Source organism: Podarcis vaucheri (genome assembly GCF_965113315.1).
Source record: "Podarcis vaucheri genome assembly, chromosome: 4".
NCBI lineage: Eukaryota > Metazoa > Chordata > Lepidosauria > Squamata > Lacertidae > Podarcis > Podarcis vaucheri.
Genome location: NC_138762.1, coordinates 44,540,476 through 44,567,076, shown reverse-complemented (window position 1 = coordinate 44,567,076; position 26,601 = coordinate 44,540,476). Strand labels below are relative to the sequence as shown.

The window sequence follows — 26,601 nt, the reverse complement described above, 5'->3', positions numbered from 1 at the left end:
AATGAAGCCTTTAAGCTCACTGTCCTTCATTAAGAAATGGCAATGGCTGTTAACCTTTTATCCCTTTAAAAGATGAAGGAGGAAGTTGGAAGTACAATGATCTGTTGGATTTCCTTTCAGCCCTGTGTGTTTTTCAAGGTTCAGGTTGGACCAAACTTTTATCAGCTTCTTGGAAAAGCAAATTGTGTGTGCCTACACTGTCTGTCCCTGTGGTGTGGGGAGACACTGATCTGGAAGAGGAGAAGAAATGGTCAGGAGGTGCACACCCCATAACACTTACTCAGAAATCCTAATGCACCCATAGGCACAACTCCTGTAACAAAAAAAAAAAGGGCTGGCAACTCCTGCATTACACATATTTGAAATGAGCAGAATGTAATTTATTTTATTTTTTGTAATAACCATCATCCCAAGGAAATTGAAGAAAAAGACTGCACACAACAAGGAGCTTATGTTTTATTTTTTCCAATCAGGAGGAACATTCCCTGCATTGGAATTTCCTTCAAGTTGAAGCAGCAGTTTGTAGCACTTAGGGCTCCTCCAGAATTCCTTTTGTGCTGTGCTTTCCAGATACAGTTATGTGCTTTAAAGCTCTGTGTCCAGTGGGTGTTTTTTTGTTTTTTGTTTTCCCCTGGCTCTTTCTCTGGGAAAACCCACCACATTTTACCACCGAATTGGAGCAAATGGTAATCTGTGGAAAACCCAATTGCTGTTGGCTCTGATTCAGCGGTATAATGTGGGTTTTCACGGGGAAAGCACCAGGTCAAAAAACAAACAAGCAAAACCAATGTTCAGACACAGAAATTTAAAGGCTAGAGCTGGGCCTAGAAATGTGGCACAAGCAGAAGTCTAGACGAGCCCTAATAAGTCCCGTTTGCATGCATGCTGCTTCATGTACCTGCTTTAGACCTCAGACTACTGAATAATCTCACCACAGGTTTACCTTTAGCACATATTCTAGAAATGTCTTGCTGATTATGGATCTGTGGGCAAATTCAGTTTAGCCAATGACTTCCTAATTTAATTGTATTGAAGAGTAGTGAAGGCAGCACTCAATGGACTGCCAGCTGACACCAGATTGTGGAAAATGAGTAGCTTTATTCCAGGATTTGAAAATACTGAGCTTTTTGGAATATACAAAGTTTTCGCACCGAAATGGGGCTGATTCAGAATGCAAAAGTCATTGGTGGAAATGTGCCCCCCACGACCTATCAATATTTGCAAAATATGCTTCAGACTCTTTAATTCCTGTTATATTTTTTTCCTCATCACAAGAATGGTTCATTGGAAATATCACCCCACCCTCCCCCAAAAAAACCCAGCCCAATAATAGTATGTTTGGTTATAAGCTAGGTAATTAATAGTCTTGATACCTATTTGTGTGCCCCATTGATATTCAATGAATTTTTCAGTGAAGATCCTGTTTCTATGAACAGCACAGCAGCTAACAGGCCAAAAAAATGGCCCTAGCTGTGCTACAAGGTGCTATCCCCAGAACTGTGGCACCATTGAAAGCTTACTGTGCTGTGTTCATGCTTGTACTTAGACAACCGTACTAGTGTCTTTGTGCAAGGCATTTAACATAGACCAGTGCAATTATTGGCTAGCTCTGGTCTGGATCCAAAGAATGGTATGGCTAGGGAAAGATCTTCTAAATCAGTCTACCCTTCAAGAGGAAAACAATGAAAATTAAAGGGTGCACACAGTCCCTTGAACACACCTAAACTTGCTCTTGGAATCCCACTCTATATTCTAGCAGGCTATAGGTGGAGGTTGGCAGAAAAGTAGGGTATGTACCTCAAGCAACAAGGTGCTGCATCTCTCTTCAGCTACTGTCATGTTAACACTGCAGCTGAGATTAATTTAAAGGCTCAAGGCTACCCATCTGTTTAGGATTTCAGTTAAAAGCGTCTGTACTTCATTGTTTCAGCAACATATTCTTATCAGGTACCCAGTTCAAAGTTGTCATCAGAAGCAGCAAAGCAAATAGTCATTTTTCAACAAAAGAGCACTGCCGTAAACACTATTTTACATTTGAACAATTGCTTAAGCGAAAGGCAAAGTACATTCAAGATCTTGTGGGGTTGTTATATGGGGGACTGAACCGTTTGATCATGACAAGATACTTCAGGTCACAACAACAAAATCTCATACAACCACATCAGACATTTAAAAACCTATGCATTTCAAAAGATTTGCCAGTGCGTCTCTGAGAGCAAGTTCTTTAAAACAGAACTTAAAATTTTCAAAACTTTAAATTTTAAAAAATACATTGTTCTAAAATAGCCCACCAGTGCTGATGCAAACTTTCTGTATTTCTACAAAAATAGATGCATAAAGAACTACAAAAACTGCATTCCTGAAGGAGGACTCTAGGTCAAAGCTAGGTCTCTCCTGACAGTCAAGGGTATGCGTTAGTATATAGACCATGGCACACATCTAAGCAAAACACTGTTAAAAGGAGCATAGAGAAGTTAGATTGGAGAAATGCTTCAGCAGGCTCAGATGACAAATGATATACAAAGAAAGGTTTTCGATTTTTTTCTTCATGTCCTGGGACTTTAAAATGACCTTCTGGAGGTAAAGGCTCCATCCAAAAAACATATGGCTGGTTTGCTCATCATCTGCTTAGTATAATGTTTATTGCCACTGTGAAGAAACAGTAAAAAAATAATAATACTGTAGTATCTCCTTCACAAGATGGGAACTCTTTTAACACTGGTTACTGGTAAAATCCATTTTTTGGTACTTCAGAACCATGATGTCTCCTTACTTTTGTCCTGATGTTGGATGCCTATTTTGAAGGGGAAGAAGAAATAAGTTTAAACTTGCATTGTTTGAGTGGCTTAATTTGATCAATCAGTCATCATCTTACATCCCACCTTTCTCTCACCATGGAACCTAAGGCAACATAAACGTGGTTCCCAGGTGGTCACCCATCCAGGCATCGCCCATACCTGCTTAGCTTCAGTTGGGTGGTGGCCTCAGGTACCATCAGATCATACTCTGGGACAAAAGTTAATTACACCTGTGATAGACTGTACTGTAGTTGACTCCCCGCCCCCCGTCCAATTCCAATAAGTAGTACTAGACTCAAAACATTGATTTAAATCATCTGACATAAACATCCGTTTGGTTTCATTAAGAAATGACATTTATGTGTCTGAGATGCATCATAATTTTCAGTTTAAAGTAGTCTGAAAGAAGAACTGCATGTACAGTCATCCCACTTTTACTTCTGGTACACACATTTGGCAGATTTTTTGCATTATTTCTGAAACCTGCACTGCCTGCTTGACCAGAGGTGAGAGTAGGATAAAATCTGGCCAACCGACTGACCATTAGGCTAAGTGAAGTGGCCACCTCAGATCCTGAGGGACAAGGACTGAATAGAGATGCACTGGCCACACATCCTCCAAAGGACCTGCTTTTCTACATGGAATGAAGAGAGGCTTCAACATGTCTTTCTCTTCAAGGAGCAAAATGTATTTGGACAGCCCTAATAAGAGAAGAACCCCCATCAGAAATGTGCCTTTCAAACCACTTTTGCCTCCCCGCCCCCCATTATTTTTAGTTGTTGCAAACATAAAAACATATAGAAGAATAAAACAGTAAATGAATACAAAATGTAATATAAAAGGCTGCCCAATGCAATAAAACATTGAAAGAGCCAGTGAAAAACAAGCAACTTCCTAAATGCATTTAAAAAATAAAAATAGCTTCCCCAAAAACTCTACCAAAAAGATGAATCCACTAACAATCATTGAAAATTTTAAGCAAAGAGACAACTGAAATAGCCAATACAATTATCTGTTCCATCTTAATAAATTAAACATAAATATTTCTGTGATATTATTATGAAAAAATGGGTACCTTTTTGTAATGTTTTGGAACATACAAGTTCCTTGATAATGTCCAACCTTATACTGATCTCAACCTGCTGTAACAATGTTTCTTTATGACCTTTATCTTTGGTCTATTTTGCCTTTTAATAAAATAAGTTATTAAAAACATTTACGTGAAATTAAAGATTATGCTAAAGTTCCTGCACTAAAGGGGGTGGGATGGGAACACTCTTGAAATTACTTACTGTTGAATCATTTCCTTATTTTTTTGTGGAACTGGCCCAGATTAATTTATGTGCAGTTTTGTAATCTTTTAACATCAACAAGGCTATGTAAGGCTATGTAAGGGTATTCATATCTGATCTGCTGCATCCTCAGTTAATGAATATGTCCTAGCCAGTGATTAGTCTTAATACAATTTACTTTTTTTCCTCATTAATGCTCAGTGAGATAGATATAGATAGATAGGATAGATAGATAGATAGATAGATAGATAGATAGATAGATAGAGATAGATAGAGATATATGCACGGAATCTTGTCCCTGATAATGTTAGTTTTCATTTTCAATCATTATGGATGCAGGTAAATAGAGATTTTGCTGTATTGATGCAGACTCAAAAGAAAACTTTGCCACTTGTGGATGTTGGGTGTGGGGAGATGAGTCTGGAGCAGCTGTTTCAGTCAGAAATGTTTGTGTGAATTCTCCCTGAGCCCCAGTGTTTATTCAATGGTTACAGATACTTTGTGTAGACTGTGGAAATCCCTTCCCCCAGGCAGTGTTCCATAAGTGGACATAACATTTCAAAGCTCTCTATGAGTCATCACAATTGCATATAACATCTACATGCAAGCTCTGTTGGGATTAGGGCAATGAACACCATAAGGAGCATTTAAACATTGTATAGCTACCACCAGCCCCAGTCCAATGGGCAGGGGTCATAGAACTTTTAGTTCAACGTCTAAAGAGCCACAAGTTCCTCTTCTTCCACCATCTTTCCATCCCTAAAGGATTAATAAAAAGTAAACCCACAGGAACTTGTCACTGTTTTACATATGTGGGAAAAGCCTATCCTGAGTTCAAATAAATGCAAGCTAATTGATTAATATATGGCATGCTATAATATGGTCATTATCCTTTATGTTTGTGTTCAGATAAACCTGAAGTCAGCACTGCATGCATAATTAAATGTTACGCATGCATTTATGGACTGGATCCATCATTGACGATGCATCCTCAGTTTTGACCCCTGTACCCAAGCTCTGAAATGGAAAAGCTGGACCGGGCCATTAGCATTCTATTCTTATAACAATAGTTAAAATAGGAGCCATCCCTCACTCACCCCCCATCCCAAAATATTAATTCATTTCCTTCCTACGTTCACTTACCCATGAACAAATTGCAGCCCCTTTCAGGGTTTTTGAGCCTTTCCTTTAAAAAATAAAATAAAAAAATCTTAAAATAAGATTCCTTATTCAGCCTTGGACAGACAATCCAATTGTCTAGACAGCAAGGACTACTGGAATTGCTATCAGATGCACCTTTATGTTGCCTTCTATGACAAGAGTCATAGACAGCTGAAATTTGCTCATAAATACACCTTGCCAAAAGGCAGACCCCATGAAGGGGCTAACAATTGCTCCCAGTCATAGCAGGCGATCACTTTACAACCTGGAGCATGAAATTTAATTACTCTTGTGTCATCTGTACAGCTGCAAACATAATTAATGGCCATAAAATTGCCCAGATCTTTTAAGGATTCGGTTGTGCTGTTTTTTCTTAATGTCCCGAGGCAGCAAAAGCAGCGCTGTTTTACTCTCTCCCCGATAAAGGAGAATGTGAGAATGAAGCTTGCTAGGTTGTAGCAGTTAGTACAAGAATGTGAGACAGGGCATTTGCACTGCTCTGTTCTCTGAAACCCAAATCCAAAGAACCTTCTAAAAGAAACGGACTATCATCTAATACTATGTGAATGGTACAACTTATATATATATATGATGTATACTTGTGAGAGCCATCTACTGTACTATTTCCCATATAAACTCTTATATTAAATTTGCAAACAGTAGTGTCAGAATTGTATGGAAAAAACTGGGTGGGTTTCCTATCCTTGATGGCAAAAACTGCAGTCTGAAAATTGGAACAACAGTTTTATTTTTAAGTACAGGAAAATCAATTTAAGATGTAGCATTGCTTGCTAAAGTCTGTAGTCTGCTACGCTATATTAACAGGCAAAGGCAAACAAGAATTACACATTATATGTGAGCCTCGATCTTTTGCCCAATCTGCCCTTGGCTTAAGCATCACTTGAACTAGGTCCTAAACCAGTAAGTTTAGCCTGAGGTTCTGTGACTTCTCCACACCAGATCTGGGAGAAGTAGAATAAGCAACTTTTTTCAGATCCATGGCTGGCAGGGCTCACTGTAGTTGAATGAGCTATGCAGTTGTATGGGCCAGTTCTATGCAGAGTTATTTCATGGGACATGTGCCCCTTTTTTCCAATTCACTTTTCAGGTAGCCCTTTGATACAGTTGAGTTTTACTAGTGTTCTCCACTAGATGTGTAAAAAGACAAGCACAAGTCCTCAAACACTCTGGGAGATGTACAAGGTTCTTTGGATGGCACCCTCTGGACCCCCCCCCCCATGGAGGGGGCACATGGACATGATGATCACAGGATCTGAGGTGGTTTGTGTGAGGAGAGGTGATCCTTGAGCATATTGGGCTCCTGAGATGCATAAAGCTTTGCAAGTCAAAACCAGCTGCAAACTCACCTGTCACATGTCATAACTTAGTGATAACTAAGTAAATGAAATGTCTCAACTCAAAAGCAGTATGGTGCTAAATACCAGCTGCTGGGAGACAAACAACAGGACGGGCCTTTGCCCCTTCTATCAGTTAGGAGTGATTTACAGATTACTGCCTACGCCAAGTAAGGCCTTTGATTTAACCTGACTGCTTGGCATCTTCAGGGGTTTTTTTGTGGTAATGACATCTGCCTTGAAGACAAAGATATCTGAATGAAAGTTGGTACACATTCAAGAAACAGCTCCAGCTTGACTCTAAATCGATTTTAGGATGGCTGTGTATCATACTTTATAGAGGATGGCTCTGTTTGAAGGGCTGTCAGAGGACAGTCCTCATGAAGGAGTCCTCTATTTAATGTGTGAGGAACCTCTGGCCCTCCAGAGGTTGCTGAATTACAACTGGGGCTGATGGGAGTTGTAGTTCAGCAACACCAGGAGGACCAAAGGTTCCCCATTCCTGCTCTATTTGAAGGGCTGTCTGTCTACTCATGCCAGGTTTAAAGGTAAAGAACCAATAGATTGGTAACTTATTTCTCATCAACAGTTAGCATCCAGACAGGAGACTGAGCAGGCAAAATGATCACCTGGCCACAGTCTTTCCCAGATGTATTATATTTCTATTATTTGTATTTATACATAAAACCAGTATAGGTAAAGGTAAATGTGGTGGCGCTGTGGTCTAAACCACTGAGCCTCTTGGGCTTGCTGATCAGAAGGTCAGCAGTTCAAATCCACACAACGGATTGCTCTGTTCCAACTTCTGCCAACCTAGCAGTTCAAAAGCATACCAGTGCATGTAGATAAATAGGTACTGCTATAGTGGGAAGGTAAACAGCATTTCCATGCGCTCTGGTTTCCATCATGGTGTTCCACTGTGCCAGAACACCGCCGGGATGTGGGTGGCGCTGTGGGTAAAACCTCAGTGCCTAGGACTTGCCGATCATATGGTCGGCGGTTCGAATCCCTGCAGCGGGGTGAGCTCCCGTCGTTCGGTCCCAGCTCCTGCCCACCTAGCAGTTCGAAAGCACCTCCGGGTGCAAGTAGATAAATAGGGACCACTTTGTAGTGGTAAGGTAAATGGCGTTTCCGTGTGCTGCGCTGGTGCTGGCTCGCCAGCTGCAGCTTCGGCACACTGGTCACGTGACCCGGAAATGTCTTCGGACGGTGCTGGCTCACGGCCTCTAGAGTGAGATGAGCACGCAACCCTAGAGCCGGACACGACTGGCCCATACGGGCAGGGGTACCCTTTACCTTTACCTTTATAGTGGGAAGGTAAACAGCATTTCCATGTGCTCTGGTTTCCGACATGGTGTTCCACTGTGTCAGAAGTGGTTTAGTCATGCTGGCCACATGACCCAGAAAGCTGTCTGTGAACAAATGCCAGCTCCCTTGGCCTGAAGCAGTCACCTTTGACTGGACTTAACTGTCCAGTGATCCTTTACCTCTTTTACCCAAATCCAGTAAATGCAAATCTGTGTCCTCTTTTTTGGTGATGCGTAGCTTATTTTTTTAGCAATACACAAGTGGCCACTTTAATCTATTTTCAAGGGACCATGAAACATAATGCATGAGAGACAGAATGAATATTGAGTTACCACACGGTAATGTGATATGTGGGACGCGGGTGGCGCTGTGGGCTAAAGCCTCAACGCCTAGGGCTTGCCGATCGAAAGGTCGGCGGTTCGAATCCCCGCGGCGGGGTGCGCTCCCGCTGCTCGGTCCCAGCGCCTGCCCACCTAGCAGTTCGAAAGCACCCCCGGGGGCAAGTAGATAAATAGGTACCGCTTACCAGCGGGAAGGTAAACGGCGTTCCGTGTGCGACTCTGGCTCGCCAGAGCAGCGTTGTCACGCTGGCCACGTGACCCGGAAGTGTTCCCGGACAGCGCTGGCCCCCGGCCAATAGATGTGAGATGGGCACACAAACCCCAGAGTCTGTCAAGACTGGCCCGTAAGGGCAGGGGTACCTTTACCTTTACCTTAATGTGATATGTATACTTAATATGCAATTCTTTGTGGTTCAAATGCTAGCTAGACCTGCTGGGATGTCTGCAGCAGGTTAATGGATGAGACCAGATGTCATTCCAATGGTACAAAGTATGGAGCTCACAGGGAAAAACTTTTGTCTTCCAATTCAGAGAGCATCTCAAAGTGCTGAAATGAGATTGTATAGGTGCGGCAGAGCCACATCTATAAAAGTAATTTGAGAAAAAGTGTTTTGTGCTTGGAATAAATTTATTTGGAAGACTGCCCTGTAGAATGACAGCTTTCTTTTATGCTGGGTTGTTTTGGGGACGTTTTATACATAACATTTGGGTTGGAAAACACTTTATGATCTCTTGGATCCACATTGAGTGAATTCAGAACATCTCATTCTCGAACAGGATTGAGTAAGAAACCAGATTCATTGCAGGCTTACAGATAGAAGAATCCTAAGTTTGTCTAATTTGAAAAAAGGAACAAGGAAGGGTATGTAGAACTGCAAAACAAGAAAGCCAGTATCTGTTTTCTACTGACTTTATATAATAACAGGATGTTTGTGGTTAAATTTTTTCTACACACAATAGAGCTCTGAACTTTGGGATTGCTTGCCTGTATTAAGCGTGTTATATGTTTTGTCTGCTTTATGATTTCAGTGGGAGTAAAGAACTAATTCTTCAAGATCATCATTGCAAATCTTAGCATTCTTGCAACTTCAACCCTTTCTAACTACATCAGGGATTCATATCTAAGAGATCAGGTGAAAGAATCAGGGTGGGGAGCTTGTGACCCCCTCTGTTGGTCTTGGACTATAACTCACCATGGTGGCTGATGGGAGATGGAGGCCCAGCAACATCTGCAGTGCCATAGTCCCCCCCCCCCAATTAGTGGAGGTCTTGAGAATTTGCTTGGTTACGACATATGTTTCCTAAAATACGAACCACGTAAAAGAGAAAGCTGCAGCTTACCTGTGTCAAACCCAAAAGTTGGCACAATGTCAACTGTTCCATGAAAGGCTCCTGCCCATGCTGAGGTAGCACTGGTGACAGCAGTAGGATCTGTCTTTGTTGCATCACACTGTGGCGGAGGAATCTTGCCTGCGCAAACTGAAGGCATCAGCAAAGATCTGTACCGTGGGTCAAGGTGCGAAGTCGGGTGGTGATGATGATGCATGTGTGCATGAGGATGGTGGCGGTGCATGTATACATCATGCATGTGTCCATATGAAGGGCTCACCTGAGATGCTAATGGATAGTGCCAAGATTCTGGCATACTCGGCGGAGGAGGTGGAGCAGTCTGATGCAGAGTATGTCCTGGCCAGCTGCTGGGATCTGCTGCTGAGAAGGTGCCTGGTGCAGTAACAGGAAAGTCATGATGAACTCCACTTAAGCATGGTGGAGGTGGAGTTTGATAAGAACTGGTCCAAAACGAAGCTGGGAAACCACTCCTCTGGCTTGCAATTGTTGCATTCTCTTTTAAAAGAAACATCAAAATGATGATAAATTCTTCCATGGATCTTGAATAATAAACAGTTTTGCTAACATGAATAAAGAAACGAACGTAAGTTCCATGGGCAACTATTTAAAAATGTTGATGAAAGCACAAGTAACTGGACCTTGCCAGAAACCCTTTTTCATGTGCCTCCTCAAACTAAAGCCTGGAGGACAACTATGAGAAAGAAAGCCTTTTTGGTGGTGGCCCTCTGACTATGCAATGCTCTCCCTAGGGAGGTTCACATGGTTAAAACTTTTATGTTCTTCCAGGCCTTTTTAAGATATATGTTTAATTCACAGTGGCAGTCTTAACATATGCATTTAAGGGCTATTTAAGTTCTTTGCTATACAGCAGGTTGTTGTTTTGGTTTCATTGCGCTGCTTTTGTATTTGGGTTTCTGTGTTGTTCGTCTCTTAAGTTTATTGTAGATTTATTGTGTATGTTTTTTTCTATTTTATTAAAATTCTTTTTAGACCCCAGGGCTCACCAAAAAGGGCGTAAGTAACTGGCCACTTTAGTGTCTAATCAGCAAATTTTTAAATGTGTTTGGAAATATAACAAAACAGCTGATTTTAGAACTAAGCAGATTGCAATTCAAGCACAGCTCAAGTCCAAAGCCATTATATTATGAAATCACATACTTTAAATCCCATCTTTCTAAGGAGTGGTAAATGATTCTACTATGTAATGATAGTGCTGGCAGAGATACTACTAGTATTCTTGCCCAAAGCTTGATTTGAAGTAAAGTAGAAAGGAAGATGCTTTGGGGGAAATAAGGGAAGCTAGAGATGTTGCCATGGAAGAATATGCCTATAGGTGATGGTGAGGAAATAAAGTCACAGAAATATCACAAAAATAAGAACATTTCAGCGGGGTGTCTATCAGACCCACCCATATCTATCTGTCTGTCTATGTATCTATCTGGCAATTGCAAAGGTTTATTTGTTTTATTAAGCTAAAGAGCTTTCATATCTAATAAATTACAATTTTCAATGAATTTTCTCATTAACCTTTTATTTTTATTTTTTTAAAAATAATACTTCAATTTTAACAAAAGTTAATCAACTGTACATCAAAAAATATACATGTGTCCCACTGAAGCCCTTACTGTATGTATCCCAGTAGAGAGCTGTGCAGTGACCAACTTAAGCATTCTATTCAGAACCTATTACACCTGAGTTCAATAGAACTTCAAAATGCCCTGAAAAAAAAGCTTATCTAGCCCAGTGTACTTTCTGATGAGGATGGCTCAGCAGAAGATGAAGGCTTTGGAAGGAGAACCACAGAAAGGGAAGCAACACAGTCAAATCCATTTCTCCCATCCTTCGGGATCTCTGGAGACCTTAAGTTTGCTTTCGCATACAACTGATGGGAAATGGTGTTCAGTGTCCAAGAGATAAAAGTGCACTCTTCTGTTCTGTGCTAAATGTGCATGGGGAATGTTAGGTCTGTACAGCTTTAAAATAACATTCTTGAATATTTGTGAAATGTCATCATGCTTCCACACCCAATTCATAAACATTTCACCTCTTGCACAACCAAATTCTTGGAGACAACTTCTTAATCTCTTTTGGTTGTTGTTTTTAAACAAAAAACCTCAGAAAAAACAATTTTGACGCTTCCTATCTGGAGGTGATCTCTTGGCATTTTTACATATATATATATTTAATTTCTCAGAAATCATCTCCTCTCTGGTGAGAGTCACCTGAGAATTGCATTAGGATGGCTAGTTAAGATGCTAAAGCAGAGGTGGCAGTAGGTAAATCTGCATCTACCAGTAGATCTCTATGTAACTGCAGTAAATCGGAAAGGATTTATCACTCCTAATTGTTAAGCAGTAGCAGCAACAAAATGGCACACTCATTGTACTGCCAATATGAAAAATATGGGATAGCTAGGAGCAGAGTTTTGTATGGAAGGATGGTGAGTTCTGTTCAGTTCCTTTACTTAGTAGCAGACAACATGGCCAGGCTGCGTGGCTTATCTGACGTCCCTTCTGGACAGCGGCTGCAGAAGATGGAGGAAAAACTGAGGTTTTTACACAGAGGCTGGATGACCATCTGTCAGGAATTCTTTATTGCATGGGGTTGGACTAGATGACCCTTGGCGTCCCCTTTCAGCTCAACAATTCTGTGCTGTGTACTGAGATGAGAAGGGGTGAGGCAGCAGAGAAACTGGCACAGTGCAAACACACCAGCAGGAACAGCAGATTAGCTCCTCTGGCACATTTGCACCCTGCCAACCTCACTCCTGCTCTCCAGCCCAAGATGCAGCAGTGTCTTGGCTGGGTGGGGCGAGGTCAGGTATGCAGTGTAGCCCCATCATGCCATCCGCTGTTGCCCATCCTCATATTATCTGTCACCAAGGTCAGAATGCTTCCATTCTAAGCATAAAGAACTTAAGGGTGGATCATGGGGTTTTAGTAAACAAAAAACAAACAAACCCCTAAATGGATTCAATATGCCTGCAATCTGCCCACACTTGCGCTAAAGATAGCCAAAGGAGTGCAATTCCTTCTCAAAGCTATTCGGCAATGCAATAGTTCAGCTGTAAATGCGGGACACAATCATTTCAGGCATTAAGTGTTCATATGTTCTTTGATTTAGGTTTTGAGATTTCAATAAAGTACTTAAGTGACTTGATAATATTGATACTGTTTATACCCATTTTGGTAGTATTCAGTTGCTTGGAGAAAACCAAATACATCCCAACTATCACTCCCATTTCATTTTCCAGTTTTCATTAATTTTGTAAAACTAAGCAATCCCATCTGTCTGGAACAGCCAGCTCTTTCCGAAATCATGATGCTTATCCACCCACCAAACTATATAGCATGATGATAAGATAGCAATTCCTGCATTGTCACACTATAATATCTTGCAAGAAAGTGACATTTTAAAGGTGTGAATCTTAAAGAATTTTTCACATGGCAACCTCCCATTCTCTGAGACTAATTCTGAAACGTGAGAGTCACACTCAATGCAACACATAAAATCCACAAGCATAGGATCTCCCTGTAGGTTTCATTATTACCAATTGGGAGCCCCATATTTCTGCTCTGAAGATTTAAAAAGTGGAGCTGGACAAAGGGGGGCAGTTAACATGTCTGGTGCCTGCATGGTTTCCCCATTGCTCTAGTTACAGTTGGGAGGGGCAATTCAGAAAGGTAAAATAGCATCAGAGAAGCAGGTTTTGCACTCTCTCCAAGTACTATTTCTCTAGTTATCAAAGCCACTGCACGAGGCTGATAGTTAAGAAGAAGAACAGAAGAAAATGCTAGCTACAGATTTCCTGCATCACATCTCTTTTCATGGTGAAAGGTAGGAGCTGGTTTCAAGCAGACAGTTCCACTAGTGGGAGCCAATGCAAGACATCAGAATAGCATTCAGGAGGAGAGTGCAAAGGGGTTCCCCACCCGCGTTGGCTCTAGAAGGGTTAGGACAGGCATATCCAAAGTCTGTTAATTTGGCCCCCTGGCCAGTTTTACCTGGTCCCTGTGGCAGTTCATTTATTGGGGTCAAATCCTAAATAAAGCTCAACAAGTTCGATTCTTAAAAAAGCTCAATAACTTTGGTCGGCCCTCATGCATGTTCACTTCATCAAATCCGGCCCTCTCTGAAAAAAGTTTGGGGACCCCTGGGTTAGGAGAATCGCTATAACAGCATGCAGGAGGAGAGGGGAGATTGTTCCACTAGTGTAAGGGAAAACGCTTACACTAGTGGAACAATCATAATAGTGTGATGTTGAATTCCTCTCCTAATTTTCCGCAGGAATTTCCAAATTTTGCATGTGGCTAATCAGACTGCATGGGTAACACTGGTTTTGCAGGTCAGATTTTTGTGTATCTGTGTCCTGCAGTCCAGGTGTTGTATGGCAACCTAATCTTTAAAAAGAATGTAGACCTGAAGGTGTATATAAAACCCAACTTATGTGCTCGCAAAACCAAAGGAATAAAGTAAATGAGATGTAACCAAGTTTTGCTTATAAACCTTACCTCTCCATAGCCCTGTCTTGCTTTTTGAAATGGCAGTCTCTGGACTGAAGCGACTAGCTTGGTTTAAAGCTCTTGAGAAGTGTTCATCCACTACTGACCCAATATCACCCTGAAAGTAAGTGAAAAGGACGCAGCGAGAGTTAAGGTACTCCATATCAGTAGGCTGGTCTTTCTCATCTTCCTCTTGCTTATTAGGAAGGGTCGCTTCCAGAGATTCCTGCATCTTGCTGTATACAGCTAGCTTACTCTGGTATAAGGGAGGAAAAACAGAAAGAAAGAGAGTAAGATAACTTCAAGTACAGACCACAGAAACAAACATGCATTTAACGTATGGCAATGGAGATACATTTTATATTATTATACATTTACCTGTAGCCAGCCCTATCTATTCTGTAAGTGCCTGCCACAGAGAATAGCCATTCATATTGTGTCATATAGGGATGAAGATAAGTAGAAATGCAAACCAAATGAAATTAACTGACTTAACAAACACCACCAAGATTAATGCACAAATCAAAACATAACCCCTTCCATTATTCAGTGGCCAGTGAGGCATCCTACAGATATCCATAGAATCATAAATTGTCAGGTTAGAAGGCATCCTTGGGGTCATCTAGTCCAAACCCCTGCAATGCAGGAATCTCAATATGTTTTTGAGCACAACTCCCGTAATGCCTCAGCATTGGCTGTTCTGGCCAAACTAATGGGAGTAGTAGTCTAACTAAAACTTGATGGTTCAACATTGACGATGGTGGATTTTACAAACAGTCGTGCTGGTTCTTGTTTTAAATGACTCAAGTGGCTCAAGTTCATGCTGTTATGGTGCAGTCCTATGCACACCTATCTGGCAGCTTTGCATTGAACTCAGCAGGAATTCCTCGTGATAACCATGCTTTTAATGGTATTGCACTGATCCTCAATCAGCCATCTGATAAATTATTACTCTTGATCAAGTGATGGATTTTCCCAACCCTAACGTATGAGCGGAAAGCCTCTGCGTATCTCTCCACAATTTTCCAGCTTCATAATTCAGTTTTATTCGTAAAATATTCCAGCTTCATAATTCAGTTTTAGGCATTCTTCACTATCCTCCACTTGTCATAGCTCTCCTGGGCTTAGTTATCATTTTTGGAGGAGGAGGATGCTACACATAGATGTGGGTAGCAGAATCGAGCCATTTGTGAGCGGGGAGAGGGGGAGTCTAAGCATTGCCAAAGATACAAAACAAATCTGTGCTCTTCCCTCATTCAAGCAAATGCTGCATTTTTTTACATAACACCAACTTATAAAAACATTGCATATAAAAGATGATTAAATGTGATGAGATTGCTGTGAGATAAACAAACCCTTTTAAAGTTCATAAGGGGGGGGGGAGAAACATAATTAAAACCAATGTTGGATGATGAAAGCCTCTGCGTATCTCTCCACAATTTTTCTGTCAAATCAAACGAAAATGTCAAAATAAATTAAGTGTGAAGATCAATTTTACATGGAACATATTTTTCAGATGTTCCATGTTACGAATGTTTTCCAAGAAGCCCAGATCCACACCCCTCTGGCAGTGAGCATCCCTTTGTGCCCAGCATGGGGGAGAGAAGGGAACGGGTGTGATTGCTGGCTGCATGGCCAGTGGCTGTTCATCTTAGGGTACAATTGCCAGCCATGCCACCTGCTATGGAGGCCTCAGCATTTGGCTGACTTGCTCATGCAGAGCTAGTTGGCTGGGGGACCAGGATACGTACACCAAAGTGGAAGCTCCTTTGCTTTGGTCTCCACCTGAGGAATAAACTCGAGGATTCTTGTCTTACCTCCTCTCCCACTCTGCTATCATATGTCAGTTATCCAGGGCTATTAGTTCCCTTTTCTCATATGAACTTGTTGTGCATATATTTTGGTTCATGGCAGTCTGTGCTTTTGTTTCTTAACTGCTACAACTGGCACTTAAGCATTAGACACAGACCATATAGTTTGGGAAGTAAGGGGCTTCCAGGAACTGGCAGACAGATGAACCACCTTGGTGGTGGCAGGCAGCTCACATGGTATGTTTGTTCTAAGTCACTCCATCCCCCCCCCGCCCCAGTAATTTCCACGTTATTTGCAGAAGGAGTTGTTATTAGCATCAGATTGTCCCTGCTTGTGTTACACCATCCTCAAGCACGCTGCAATCAAAAAGGTTGCAGGTTTTTAACTCAGCTCTCTGTGGGCTTATTATCCACACTTACCTTTCATCCACTGGTACAGCCTGCACTTTAAAGCTTGGGGTCTGAGCACTCTTTTCCCCTCTGAAGCTTCCCCCTTGAAAATCTACTCTTTAATGCTCAATCGGTGCAAATGTTAGTCTGTGGAAAAAAGCAAACTGACATTCGCTCCGATTGAGCAGGTTTTCACAGGGAAAGCTCTGGAGCAAAATAGGGGGGTGGGCAGTGGGACACAGAGCTTTAAGGTGCCGACCTGTGCCTGGAAAGAGTGGGGCAAAAGGTATGTATGGATAAGCCCTTAGTGTTTCCCATTCTTCCCCTTCACCCTCTGTGCAGCACAATGTTTGCCACCATTCTTAGGCTCTCAAAGAAGTAGTCTGTTAAATAGCATTTTAGCCTGACCCAGGCTTTTCCAACCTAGCGCTGCCCATATGTTTTGGGCTGCAAACTGCCATAGGAAGAGTCCAGCGTTTTATAACTTTCACTTGTTTCATTTCCTTCAGCTCAGCAGCATCACAATGACCCATATTCAAAAGTTAGTATTTTCACTTTCTTAGAAATACCACATTGTTACTCACATCACAAGAGAACAGGGTGAGCAACCACAGCCCTGGGGGCAAAATGTAACTCTTCCTCCAGGTCCCTTGGTACTCACTCCCCACCCCCCCCCACCTCAGTTTACACACCCTCTTACATGGCAAACTGTGTCATATATTAGCAATAATCAGTAGCTTAAAAAAATAACGGGAAGAAAATTGCATTGCAGTGTTCACTGTCATGCATTTTCATCTCTATTTTTCATCATGGGCCAGTTTAGGCGTCGTCACACTCCCTGCAAATGTAGCAGTTGACTCTGCCCTTTGCAGATTTCATTTTACTGTTATTGTATTCCGTTTGAGTTTTCGGCTTATTGAGATCATTTTCAAATGGCAAACCAGGAAAATTTACATGTGAAGGGTAGGCCAAGGGGGCAATGTGGAAACTTGTTCCTGGGATCCAGATGCTACTGCTGGAAGTCTGCTAGCGTTTGTATATAGTAGGTGGAATTCAGGAAATTAAAACTCATATCCAGAGCTGCTGCTCTGTGCAGGAATGCTCTTCGTTTCATGGTCAAGGCTCTCTCACTGCATTTGCATTTCAATCTTTCCTGTTTCTCATCCCAAGAGTTATTGCTGAAAGTTATTTTGGTTAATTTTAGAAAATGAAGCTGAATCTTTGATATTCCTATTTTATCCTGAGATGCTAACACTTTACCAGCCTAGTGGCAAACTTTCTCTACATACCTAGAATGTTTGTTTCAACAACAGGGTAATACTTGATATACATTTTCAAGCAACAGAAACCAAATGAATTCCCCCCCCCTTAAAGTTTTCACAGTAGGACAATTCTTAAGACATCTCTTTGAGCCTCAACGTTGTTCATATTATGAAGTTAGATTTTCGTTGGCAGTTTTCAAGAGATGGGGGAATCCTAGCCATAAAATTAAACTTTACTAACACTTTTAAAGCAAATTATTCCTTATGGTCCTCTTCCAAAGCACCTTGATGTGAGTACATACTAAGGCTTCTCCATTCATTTCAATGAATAAATCGACTAAAATGAATGGGGAAGCCTTTGCACACATGAGAGTTCTGAGACTGCATTTCATAGGATAGCTGCTATTGCAACCCGTGCCATTTGACCAGTACTAACAGATTACCCTTTGTCAGCAAAGTGGCAACAATACTGCAGAGTCAACATTGCTGTAAGCATAACCATGCATCATCTGTGGCATGAACCATAATAGCAGCAGGGCACGCCATGTTGCATAGCAGAAATAAGCAAAGCCATCTTGCAAAGATGCCACAGAGCAAAACTAGGAATTATTCCCCCATAGGATTCTCTGCCATCACTAAACACACCCTCACTGGCACAACGCCTTACAAAAACAGACCAAAGATCTATCTAGCCTGCCAGGCAATAGTCATCTCCTGTTCTGGTTCCTCACTGACTCCGAAGCTTGAGGTATATAGGCATCATGACTGGTAGCAAGTGACAGCCCAATTCTCCATGAATTTGTCTAATTCCCTTTCAAAACCATCAAAGTTGGTGACCATCACAATGCTTGTGGTAACAAATTCCATAATTTAACTGTGGGCCCATTTTCTCTACACCATATATACCTCTTAACATGGTCTCTATTACTCATCTTTTTTCTAAACTATAAAGGACCAAGCTATGTTATTTCCTCTTGCAGAAGAGTAGCTCATAGAATTGCACAGTTGGAAAGGATCCCGGGGTCATCTAGTCCAAACCCCTTCAGTGCAGCTATTTCCTGGCACCTGCTACATTATTCTTTTAAACTGGAGACTGAAACTGACACCTTCTACATGCAAAATATGCCCTCTTGCACGGAGATACAGTCCATCCCCATATTATAAAGATATCCTGGAGCTTTTGAAAACAGATTCCCCAAGAACAAGTGTGTGTGTGTGTGTGTGTGTGTGTGTGTATAGAGAGATAGAGACACGTTTACAAATAGTGATGCACAAATTGCATGTCGAGTGCAATCACCCTGAAAATTCCTAAGTCAATGCATTCACATAACTTACACTACTGAGAATTTTAAACTATAACCTTTTTTCAAACTGTGTTACATATTTCAGTGCTTTCCCCCATTATTTTTAATGCCCTCGTATTTGGAAACAAAAAAATACAGGTTTTAGCCTATTGTGTTTCTCAGCTCTTGGAAGGCTCTTAAACCTAGCAGAAGTTTCCATGAACTGAGGGGGGAGCAGTATTTGATGATTTGCCTTCCCTTTTGCAGCCCACTGTGCCCACCAGAAATCTGCTCCAGAATGTTGGAAGGCCCTCTGGAGCACTTCAGGAGGTGACTGGGAGGCGGGGCACTTATAAAAGAAAGGTGTGATTTGCAAAAACTCTCTTCCGCCCACCTCTCATTTTCGGAAGCCTCCACTAAAGGAAAGAGCCTTCCAAGAGCAGACATACATAACTGGATATAACCAACTGATGTGTTTGTTTACAGTTTCAGATTAGTCTCTTGGATCAATGCTTATAAAACTTCTTAGTGATGAGGTGAAGTGTCAGAAATTGTTGAAGGCATAACTGGATATCGGCAGCAAAGTTTAAAGCACACTTCCTGTGAGTGTTGATATGAATAAATTCGCATTGGTATGAAAAGGATGGTCAGGCCACAGGCCAAATGTGTCTGGTTAGTGCTGATGTCCATCTGCTGGCAATTGCAAATGTTTGGCTCTCCTCTACCCTATTTTCTCCTTCCTTTCTCCACCTACAGCAGCATGACTGATTCCCACACACACCCCGATCCCCTTCCCACCAATTAAATGCAGCCTGTGCATATAAAATATCACCTGGCTAGCAGGCATGACAGGTAAGTAAATACGGGGATAGTGAACAAGAGATTCTAAGTACAGCATATGAAATAATCTAGTGCAGTTTAGTCACTGCCTATTTTCCAAAACCCTACTGCTTACCTGCTGCTTACCAGGGTTGGCCATTGCTGCCTATGGAAAACAAATGCCAGTTTCTTTCCTACCTATCATAAGAACCAGCCTAATAAGCATGCAAAAGGAATTACTATCAACCCCACCCAGTATGGCTAATAGTCAGGGGTGATGGGTGTTATAGTCAAACAACATTAGGAGGGCCACAGATTGTCCATCTAGGGCATGCTGCAGTCTAAAGGTGTACACTTCACCATACCAGTGGTTCAGTGGAAAAATATCTAAACATGTGCTGAAGCATTGTAATTGAAATCAGTGGGATCTGAAAGTTCACATTGGCGTGATCAAGGCTAAGTAGTGAGTAATCTATTGTACAATTTTAGTTCAGAAAACATCAGCTTGTTGCAATATTCATGATTAAATTATAATTAACAGAAAATGAATTTGGAATTCTTTTCCCATTGTATTTTGTCAACACCAAAAGCAGAACAGGCTAGACAGAGCCAAGGGAAAAGGGAAAAAATGAAACTGTCTAAATCTGTTGTTTATGTTAGGATTTATGTAAGCCATGGTTGGGGTTATTAATATTTTATTTTATTTTTTATTTATAATTTTCATTTATATACATTATAACAATTATTTAACCATAGTTTTAATATTTTCAAGTTTTGACTCCCTTTCCTCTCTTTCTGCGGTTCCTTACATTTATTTTCATCCTTTTCTGCATACTTCAAATTGCTTTTAATCATCTGTTCTCTCTCTCTCACACACACACACACACACACACACATATATATAAAATAGGTGAAGGTAAAGGGACCCCTGACCATTAGGTCCAGTCGTGGCTGACTCTGGGGTTGTGGCACTCATCTTGCTTTATTGGCCGAGGGAGGCGGTGTACAGCTTCCGGGTCATGTGGCCAGCATGACTAAGCTGCTTCTGGCAAACCAGAGCAGCGCATGGAAATGCCATTTACCTTCCCGCCGGAGCGGTACCTATTTATCTACTTGCACTTTGACATGCTTTTGAACTGCTAGGTTGGCAGGAGCTGGGACTTAGCAATGGTAGCTCACTCCATTGTGGGGATTCAAACTGCCGACCTTTTGATTGGCAAGTCCTAGGCTCTGTGGTTTAACCCACAGCGCCACCTGCGTCCCATATATATCGCATATATATGTTTAAAACTGCAGGTTTTCACAATAATCCTGCCAATGTCTTGACCTGTTTACAGCTTGTTTGTAAATACTCAATAAACCACTTCCATTCCTTTCTAAAACGTTTGTTGTCTTGATTTCTCATTCTTCCAGTATGTTTTGCTGTTTCTGCATACTCCGCTAGTTTCTGTATCCAATCTTCTTTTGTTAGGACTTCTATATCCTTCCACTTTGGGGCAAATAACATTTTTGCCGCTATAGTCACATACATAAATAAATTTCTATATTGTTTGGGTAGTTCTAATCCTATAATTCCCAAGAGAAAAGCTTCTGGCTTTTTTTACTAATGTTATCTTAAACATCTTTTTCAATTCATTATATATCATCATTTCCCAGTAAGCTTTAACAAGACCACCACATGTGAAAAAGGTGCCTTCTTTCTATTTATATTTCCAACACTTACTTGACTTTGATTTATACATTTTTGCCAATCTACTAGGTTTTAGGTACCATTTATATAGCATTTTCATATGATTTTGACTTAAACCATAACATGCTGTAAATTTTATATCTGTATTCTATAATCGTTCCCATGCTTCCATTTCTATATTATGCCTAATATCTATTGCCCAGTCTATCACTGAAGATTTCACTTGTTCATCCTTTGTCTCCCAGCCCAAGAGCATCTTGCACATTTTAGACATGACTTTAACATTACTATTTAACATGTCTCTCTCTAATTGTGATAGTTGTTCCCCAAACCTCCGCTTCAAATCCTTTCTAAATATTTCATTCAAATGATATTGTTACTATTTTGTTACCATTCCTAGTAAATCCTTAAACTCTTTTAATTTAAATTATCCACCCTCCTCTCTTAGCAAATTTCTATAAGTCGCCCAACTTTCCGGCATATTTTTCTTTTTCACTGCTATGGCTTCAAAAGGTGAAAGCCAAAGTGGTGTTTCAGTTTCCAATAAAAAAAATGTATTTGTCCCATATTCTATACAAATTTTTCCTAATTATATTGTTTGTAAAACCTTTATGTACTTTCACCTTTTCATACCACAAATAAGCGTGCCAACCAAAAATATTATCGTGACCTTCTAAATCTGGGGTTGTTATTGTTTTAGGGTTTGTTTGTTTTTTGCCTGCTACGGGCTTATAAAGTATTACATAGGCAAACAAATATTCCAAATCCCCTAAAATATCACTGGCAGCGTCTTCTGAACTTTATTGACTTTAAATGTTGCCATTCTATAACCATCAAGTGTACAAAGGTAAAGGAAGTGTGATTGTTTTTACAATTTTTAGTCTTAGACCAAAGATTCCCCAGACACATTTCCCTGCATGTCCACTTCCATTAAAATCTATCCACATGCACCTGTGAAACAGATGACCAGCACAGTTGGTGAAGCTCTGAGAGTGCCCGTCACCTGTTTGAGGGAAAGGCTAGATTTGGTCCTCTTCTCCCTAGAAGGAACCAGTGCTTTCAACCTCGCCATGCTGATGCCATCAGGGATGTACGGTATATTGGACTGAGTCAGAACATACCAGCATACAGCCATAGGTGCTATACACAGAAGATTTTTACGGTGTATAGGAAAAGCTGCAAGGAATGTGACCCAGCAAAGAAAACAGTATGTGGAAGCTGCTCCAGGCACATTACCTCTGCTAGATAGCAGTGAGAGTCGGGGTTCTTATCAATGTTACGCAATATCATAGTTATTACCCTCAGGTTTTATTAAATCAGAAATCCATAAATACGTGAAAAGAGCAGAGTCATCACCTCTTTACAAACTTGCCAGCTTGGAAATATAAAAAAGTGGGGGGAGAACATGCCAAACAGAAGTAAAGTGTTTCCTAAACTAAACTGTGTTCAGGCAATGAAGCATACCTGTGTTCAGGTTGTCAACAATTAAAGTTAATCACCGATTTCTTATCGCTGTTAAGATTCATATAGAAAAAAATGAAACCAAAACCCAAGGAGAAAATATCAAAGCAGGAAAACATAGGGACAGTGGCATATAGAAGAAGCTAGATCTAACAATTTGCCAACAAAGAAATTTACTTGCTTAAATAAATGCTACGCTCTATGGACTCAGTAGTCTCCTAAAAAGAAAGCGACTTCTTAATTTTAAAAATACATAGATGAAAAAAGATGCTCAAAACCTGGAACTGTAAAAAGAAAAAGTAGAGATGAAGAAATTTAAGGTATATAAAGCCTAAATTTTCCACTGCTACACTGTATTTCCAAATATGATAGCAAACTGGAACATCTGTTCGTATTTGATCTCTTAGCAAATAATACTTGAGATTGTGGAATGCTTAAACAGTAAAACTACAAATCAGTAAAATGGTTTCAGTTGCAACTGTAATAACCCAGATTGCAAAATAAACTTCATTATACTTCAATGATGATGGTGATGGGAAGACATCCCAAATTCTACATGCTCTTACTGTCCATGTATAATGGACCTGAAAAGGTTAGCCAAGCATTGCTCAAACTGCCTTGGCAATGAATAAAGAGGAAATAATAAACTTGAAAAAGGGATTTTGTATTTTAGCCCATATTTCTGTCTCCCAGGCAAGCTGGTATTAAGGGTCACTTCCCATGTACGGAGAAAACAATTTTTGTGGATAATAATGATAAAACCTTATGGAATGCAGCAACAACCAAAAAATGTATTCTCAGATGACTGCATTGGGGCCAAGTCAATATTAGTCCCACTTCACCCACGCACAAGCATAGTCTAAAAATGCTGTCAGCCTGATAAGAATTTCCTGATTTACTTTGTTACATCAGATTCTTAAGTTAAAGGGTAAAAACAGCCCTTGCCGCTTTACTAGAAGAACAAGATGTTTGACTGTCTTTAAACAACAACAACCCTCTTCTCCTTTATTTCTGCAAAAGAACTTAGTACTTTAAAACAGCACTGTAACAAAAAACACAGTATTGGGGCTTGTTTTATCAAGTGAGGTGTCCTGCACACCAATTAGACATCCTGTGCAACTTTGTGAATGTTTACTCAGAAGCAAGTTATACTGTGTTCAGTAGGACATGGTACATGTGTTCAGGATTGCAGCCATAGTAATAATATGCAGAACGTACAACTAGGCCATTGTTGTAGTTAATTACAATGAATTATGCTTGGGATAGAAGTAATACTGTTTACACCCACAAAGCAATGCTCTCAATTGAAAACCCAAATGAAGCAATTAAAACAGTAAAGGTTGCAGTCGTATACAGACTTAATTCCTATTGAAGTTAATAGGGCTTACTTTTGAGTTGACCTGTGTAGGATTACTGAAAGGCTTGTGGCACCTCAATGTAACAGATTTGTTGCAGCATAAGTTTTTGTGTAGTAGAGCCCACTTTATCAGATACATCTGATGAAAAGGACTTTCTTCAGTTCACAAAAGTCTAAACCCAAATTAATCTGGTAGTCGTAAAGTACCACAAAACTCTTCTGTTGTACCTTTTGCTCCAACATACAGACCCATTTAACTCACTGCAATTACGAAAATGACTTTCTGTCTATGCTCTTGAACGGGGCAACACCTACAACTGACCAGGATAGCAAGTTTAAGGAGCGCACATTTACTTGGAAGTAAACCCTTACATACCACCATCCCAAATTACATTGTATGGACAGAAAGATCTCCCTCCAAAGCAACTGTGTTCCGAGTATGTCTGTTAGAATCAACGAAACTAACTCGCAAACAAACAGATCTCGCAATCCATCCCATTGTACTTAGAAATAAGTTCCACTGAAAGCAATGGAGCTTGCTTTCGAAAGCATACCTTCAGAAGTCAGAGCACAAATGCAATCGTCCTTAAGGGCACCATCCCAGCATTAATTCAGAATTCGGGGGGCGGGAACCAGATGAGCAAAGCCAAGGTGCGATGATCGAGCGCCCCAAACGTGTCTGCGCCCAGCGATCTCGTCAGGCGCCATACCTAAGTAACGCGGACGAGCTCTCCTCCGCTTTCCCGTGGGCAACTTTGGCCAGGACTCAGCCCTGCGCGATCTTTTCTAGGAGCGGGGCCGAGCGCCGGGGCTGCCCTGGCCCTCAGGTGCCGGAGGATGGGCGCAGGCGGCCGAGGAGAAGCGCTTCCTGCTTACCTCGCGAGGCTCTCGCAACCCGAGTGGCTGTCGAGAAAGCGAGTCCCGCAAGGGTCCGGCCACAGAGTCGAGGCAGCCCGAGTTACTCGGCTGGGTCCAGAAAAGTACATACACTCCAGACCCTGGGGTCCAAAGCCGTCTCAAGTATATTCACACGCACGCCCAACTTTCCCCGCTCTCGTGCGCGCTTTTAAGACGCACAGACACGCGTCGTCGAGGTCCAGACGTTCACCTCTCTCATTGCCGCCTTTCCCCTCCCAGACCCACTTCCGCACAGTCACGAGCAAGTGAGGTAACTCGCCAGAGGGCGCAATCCTGCAGGCACCACTAAAGGACACAGTCCCGTCGAAGAAGTCTGTTTCTGCTATTTGAGCTTCTAGAAAGCGCCAAGAAACTTCCGCATCAGAGCCTAAGGTGACTTGGAGCGCCTCTGCTGCTGCTTTCAGGGAGCTGGAGGTCGTGAAAACCCGCTCCGTCTAGGTCCCAGTCGCAGCTTGACACTCTCACGCCCCACACCCCTGACCTCCAGGTGTGCTCTCTGTTCACAGGCCGGCGCGCCTGACATTCCCCCCTCGCCTGGGGCTCGGTTCCCCTCTCCGCCACCCCGCCCAGGTACACACACACACACGTGGTGGCAAACAGCCCCGACGCCTTGTCTGTCACAAGTAGTGACAGGCAGTGTGTGCCGCACCCAAGGGAATGTATGTGCCTGCGACGTGGGAGAGACAAAGCGGGCGTCTGTGCGAGAAAGAGCGGGTGACCGTGAAGAAGGACATAAACATTCCTAAGATACGAGGAGTGACGCACATCGACGTTTATGTCAACACTCGCTTAGAGGCACAAATACTCAAGGCACAGGTCGTCGCACGCGCTTAGGACACCGCGCACGCTGGAGCCTCGTTCACACGTGCATCACGCCCTGACCGCTGCATCCGTCACTCGCACATACCGGAGTTAGGAACCTCTGTTCAGGGCCATGAGCTGGCGACCTGGCTCAGGTTCATCACAGACCCGTGTAAAACCAGCGGGAGAGTCGCTCGGAGAAGCGGCTCGCTCCATCCCGTCTGGTCTTCTCCCACCCCGCTCCTAGAATGGAGCCTGTCCCGCCTCCTGCGCCCCCGGCGAGGGTCTCACCTGCTGGCTGTGCGCGAAGGGCGGCGCAGGAAAGGCGCCGGGGGCGGCGGGACCCGCAGCTACGGCGCCGGGCAGCTTGAGCTGGGGCGGGCAGCCCGTCGCCTGCGGCTGGTGCCTCACCACGTCGGAGCAGCTCATGGCAGCCGCCGCGGGACCGGCTAATGCCAGCGTCCGGAGAAGCGGGAGCCGAGCCTTCTAGCCGCCGGTGCCGGTCGCCGCGCTGCCTTCTCCCATCCGGGCTCGGGCGCGGAGCCTGGGGCTGCGGAGGCCAGTGGCGGACGCGCCGTCATCTTCGGGAGTCTCGGGGAGTCGCCGCGGCGCTTAAATAGAAGCCGGGTTGCCTTGGGCGGAGGAGGCAGCGCAGCCCGGGGAGGCAGAGCAGGGGCAGCACGCCTCCGCCGCCCTGATTAT

The 26,601-nt window shown here is 42.3% G+C and overlaps 1 protein-coding gene across 4 annotated transcripts; it reads right to left on the bottom strand.

Annotated features, from left to right (window-relative positions):
• Positions 1-1,078: 1,078 nt before the first annotated feature.
• Positions 1,079-26,601, bottom strand: VGLL3 (vestigial like family member 3). 4 transcript variants are annotated; one of them, XM_082220791.1, is made up of 4 exons: positions 26,191-26,501; positions 14,117-14,363; positions 9,597-10,100; positions 1,079-2,794 (listed from the first exon to the last, which is right to left on the bottom strand). In XM_082220791.1, exons 1-4 carry the CDS (start codon positions 26,326-26,328, stop codon positions 2,751-2,753), a joined length of 933 nt encoding a protein of 310 aa, XP_082076917.1. In that variant the 5' UTR covers positions 26,329-26,501; the 3' UTR covers positions 1,079-2,750. The 4 variants fall into 4 exon arrangements, with proteins under 4 accessions (XP_082076917.1, XP_082076918.1, XP_082076920.1 ...); XM_082220792.1 differs by having other exon boundaries at positions 14,117-14,225; positions 26,191-26,499; XM_082220794.1 differs by lacking the exon at positions 26,191-26,501 and adding an exon at positions 24,735-25,034.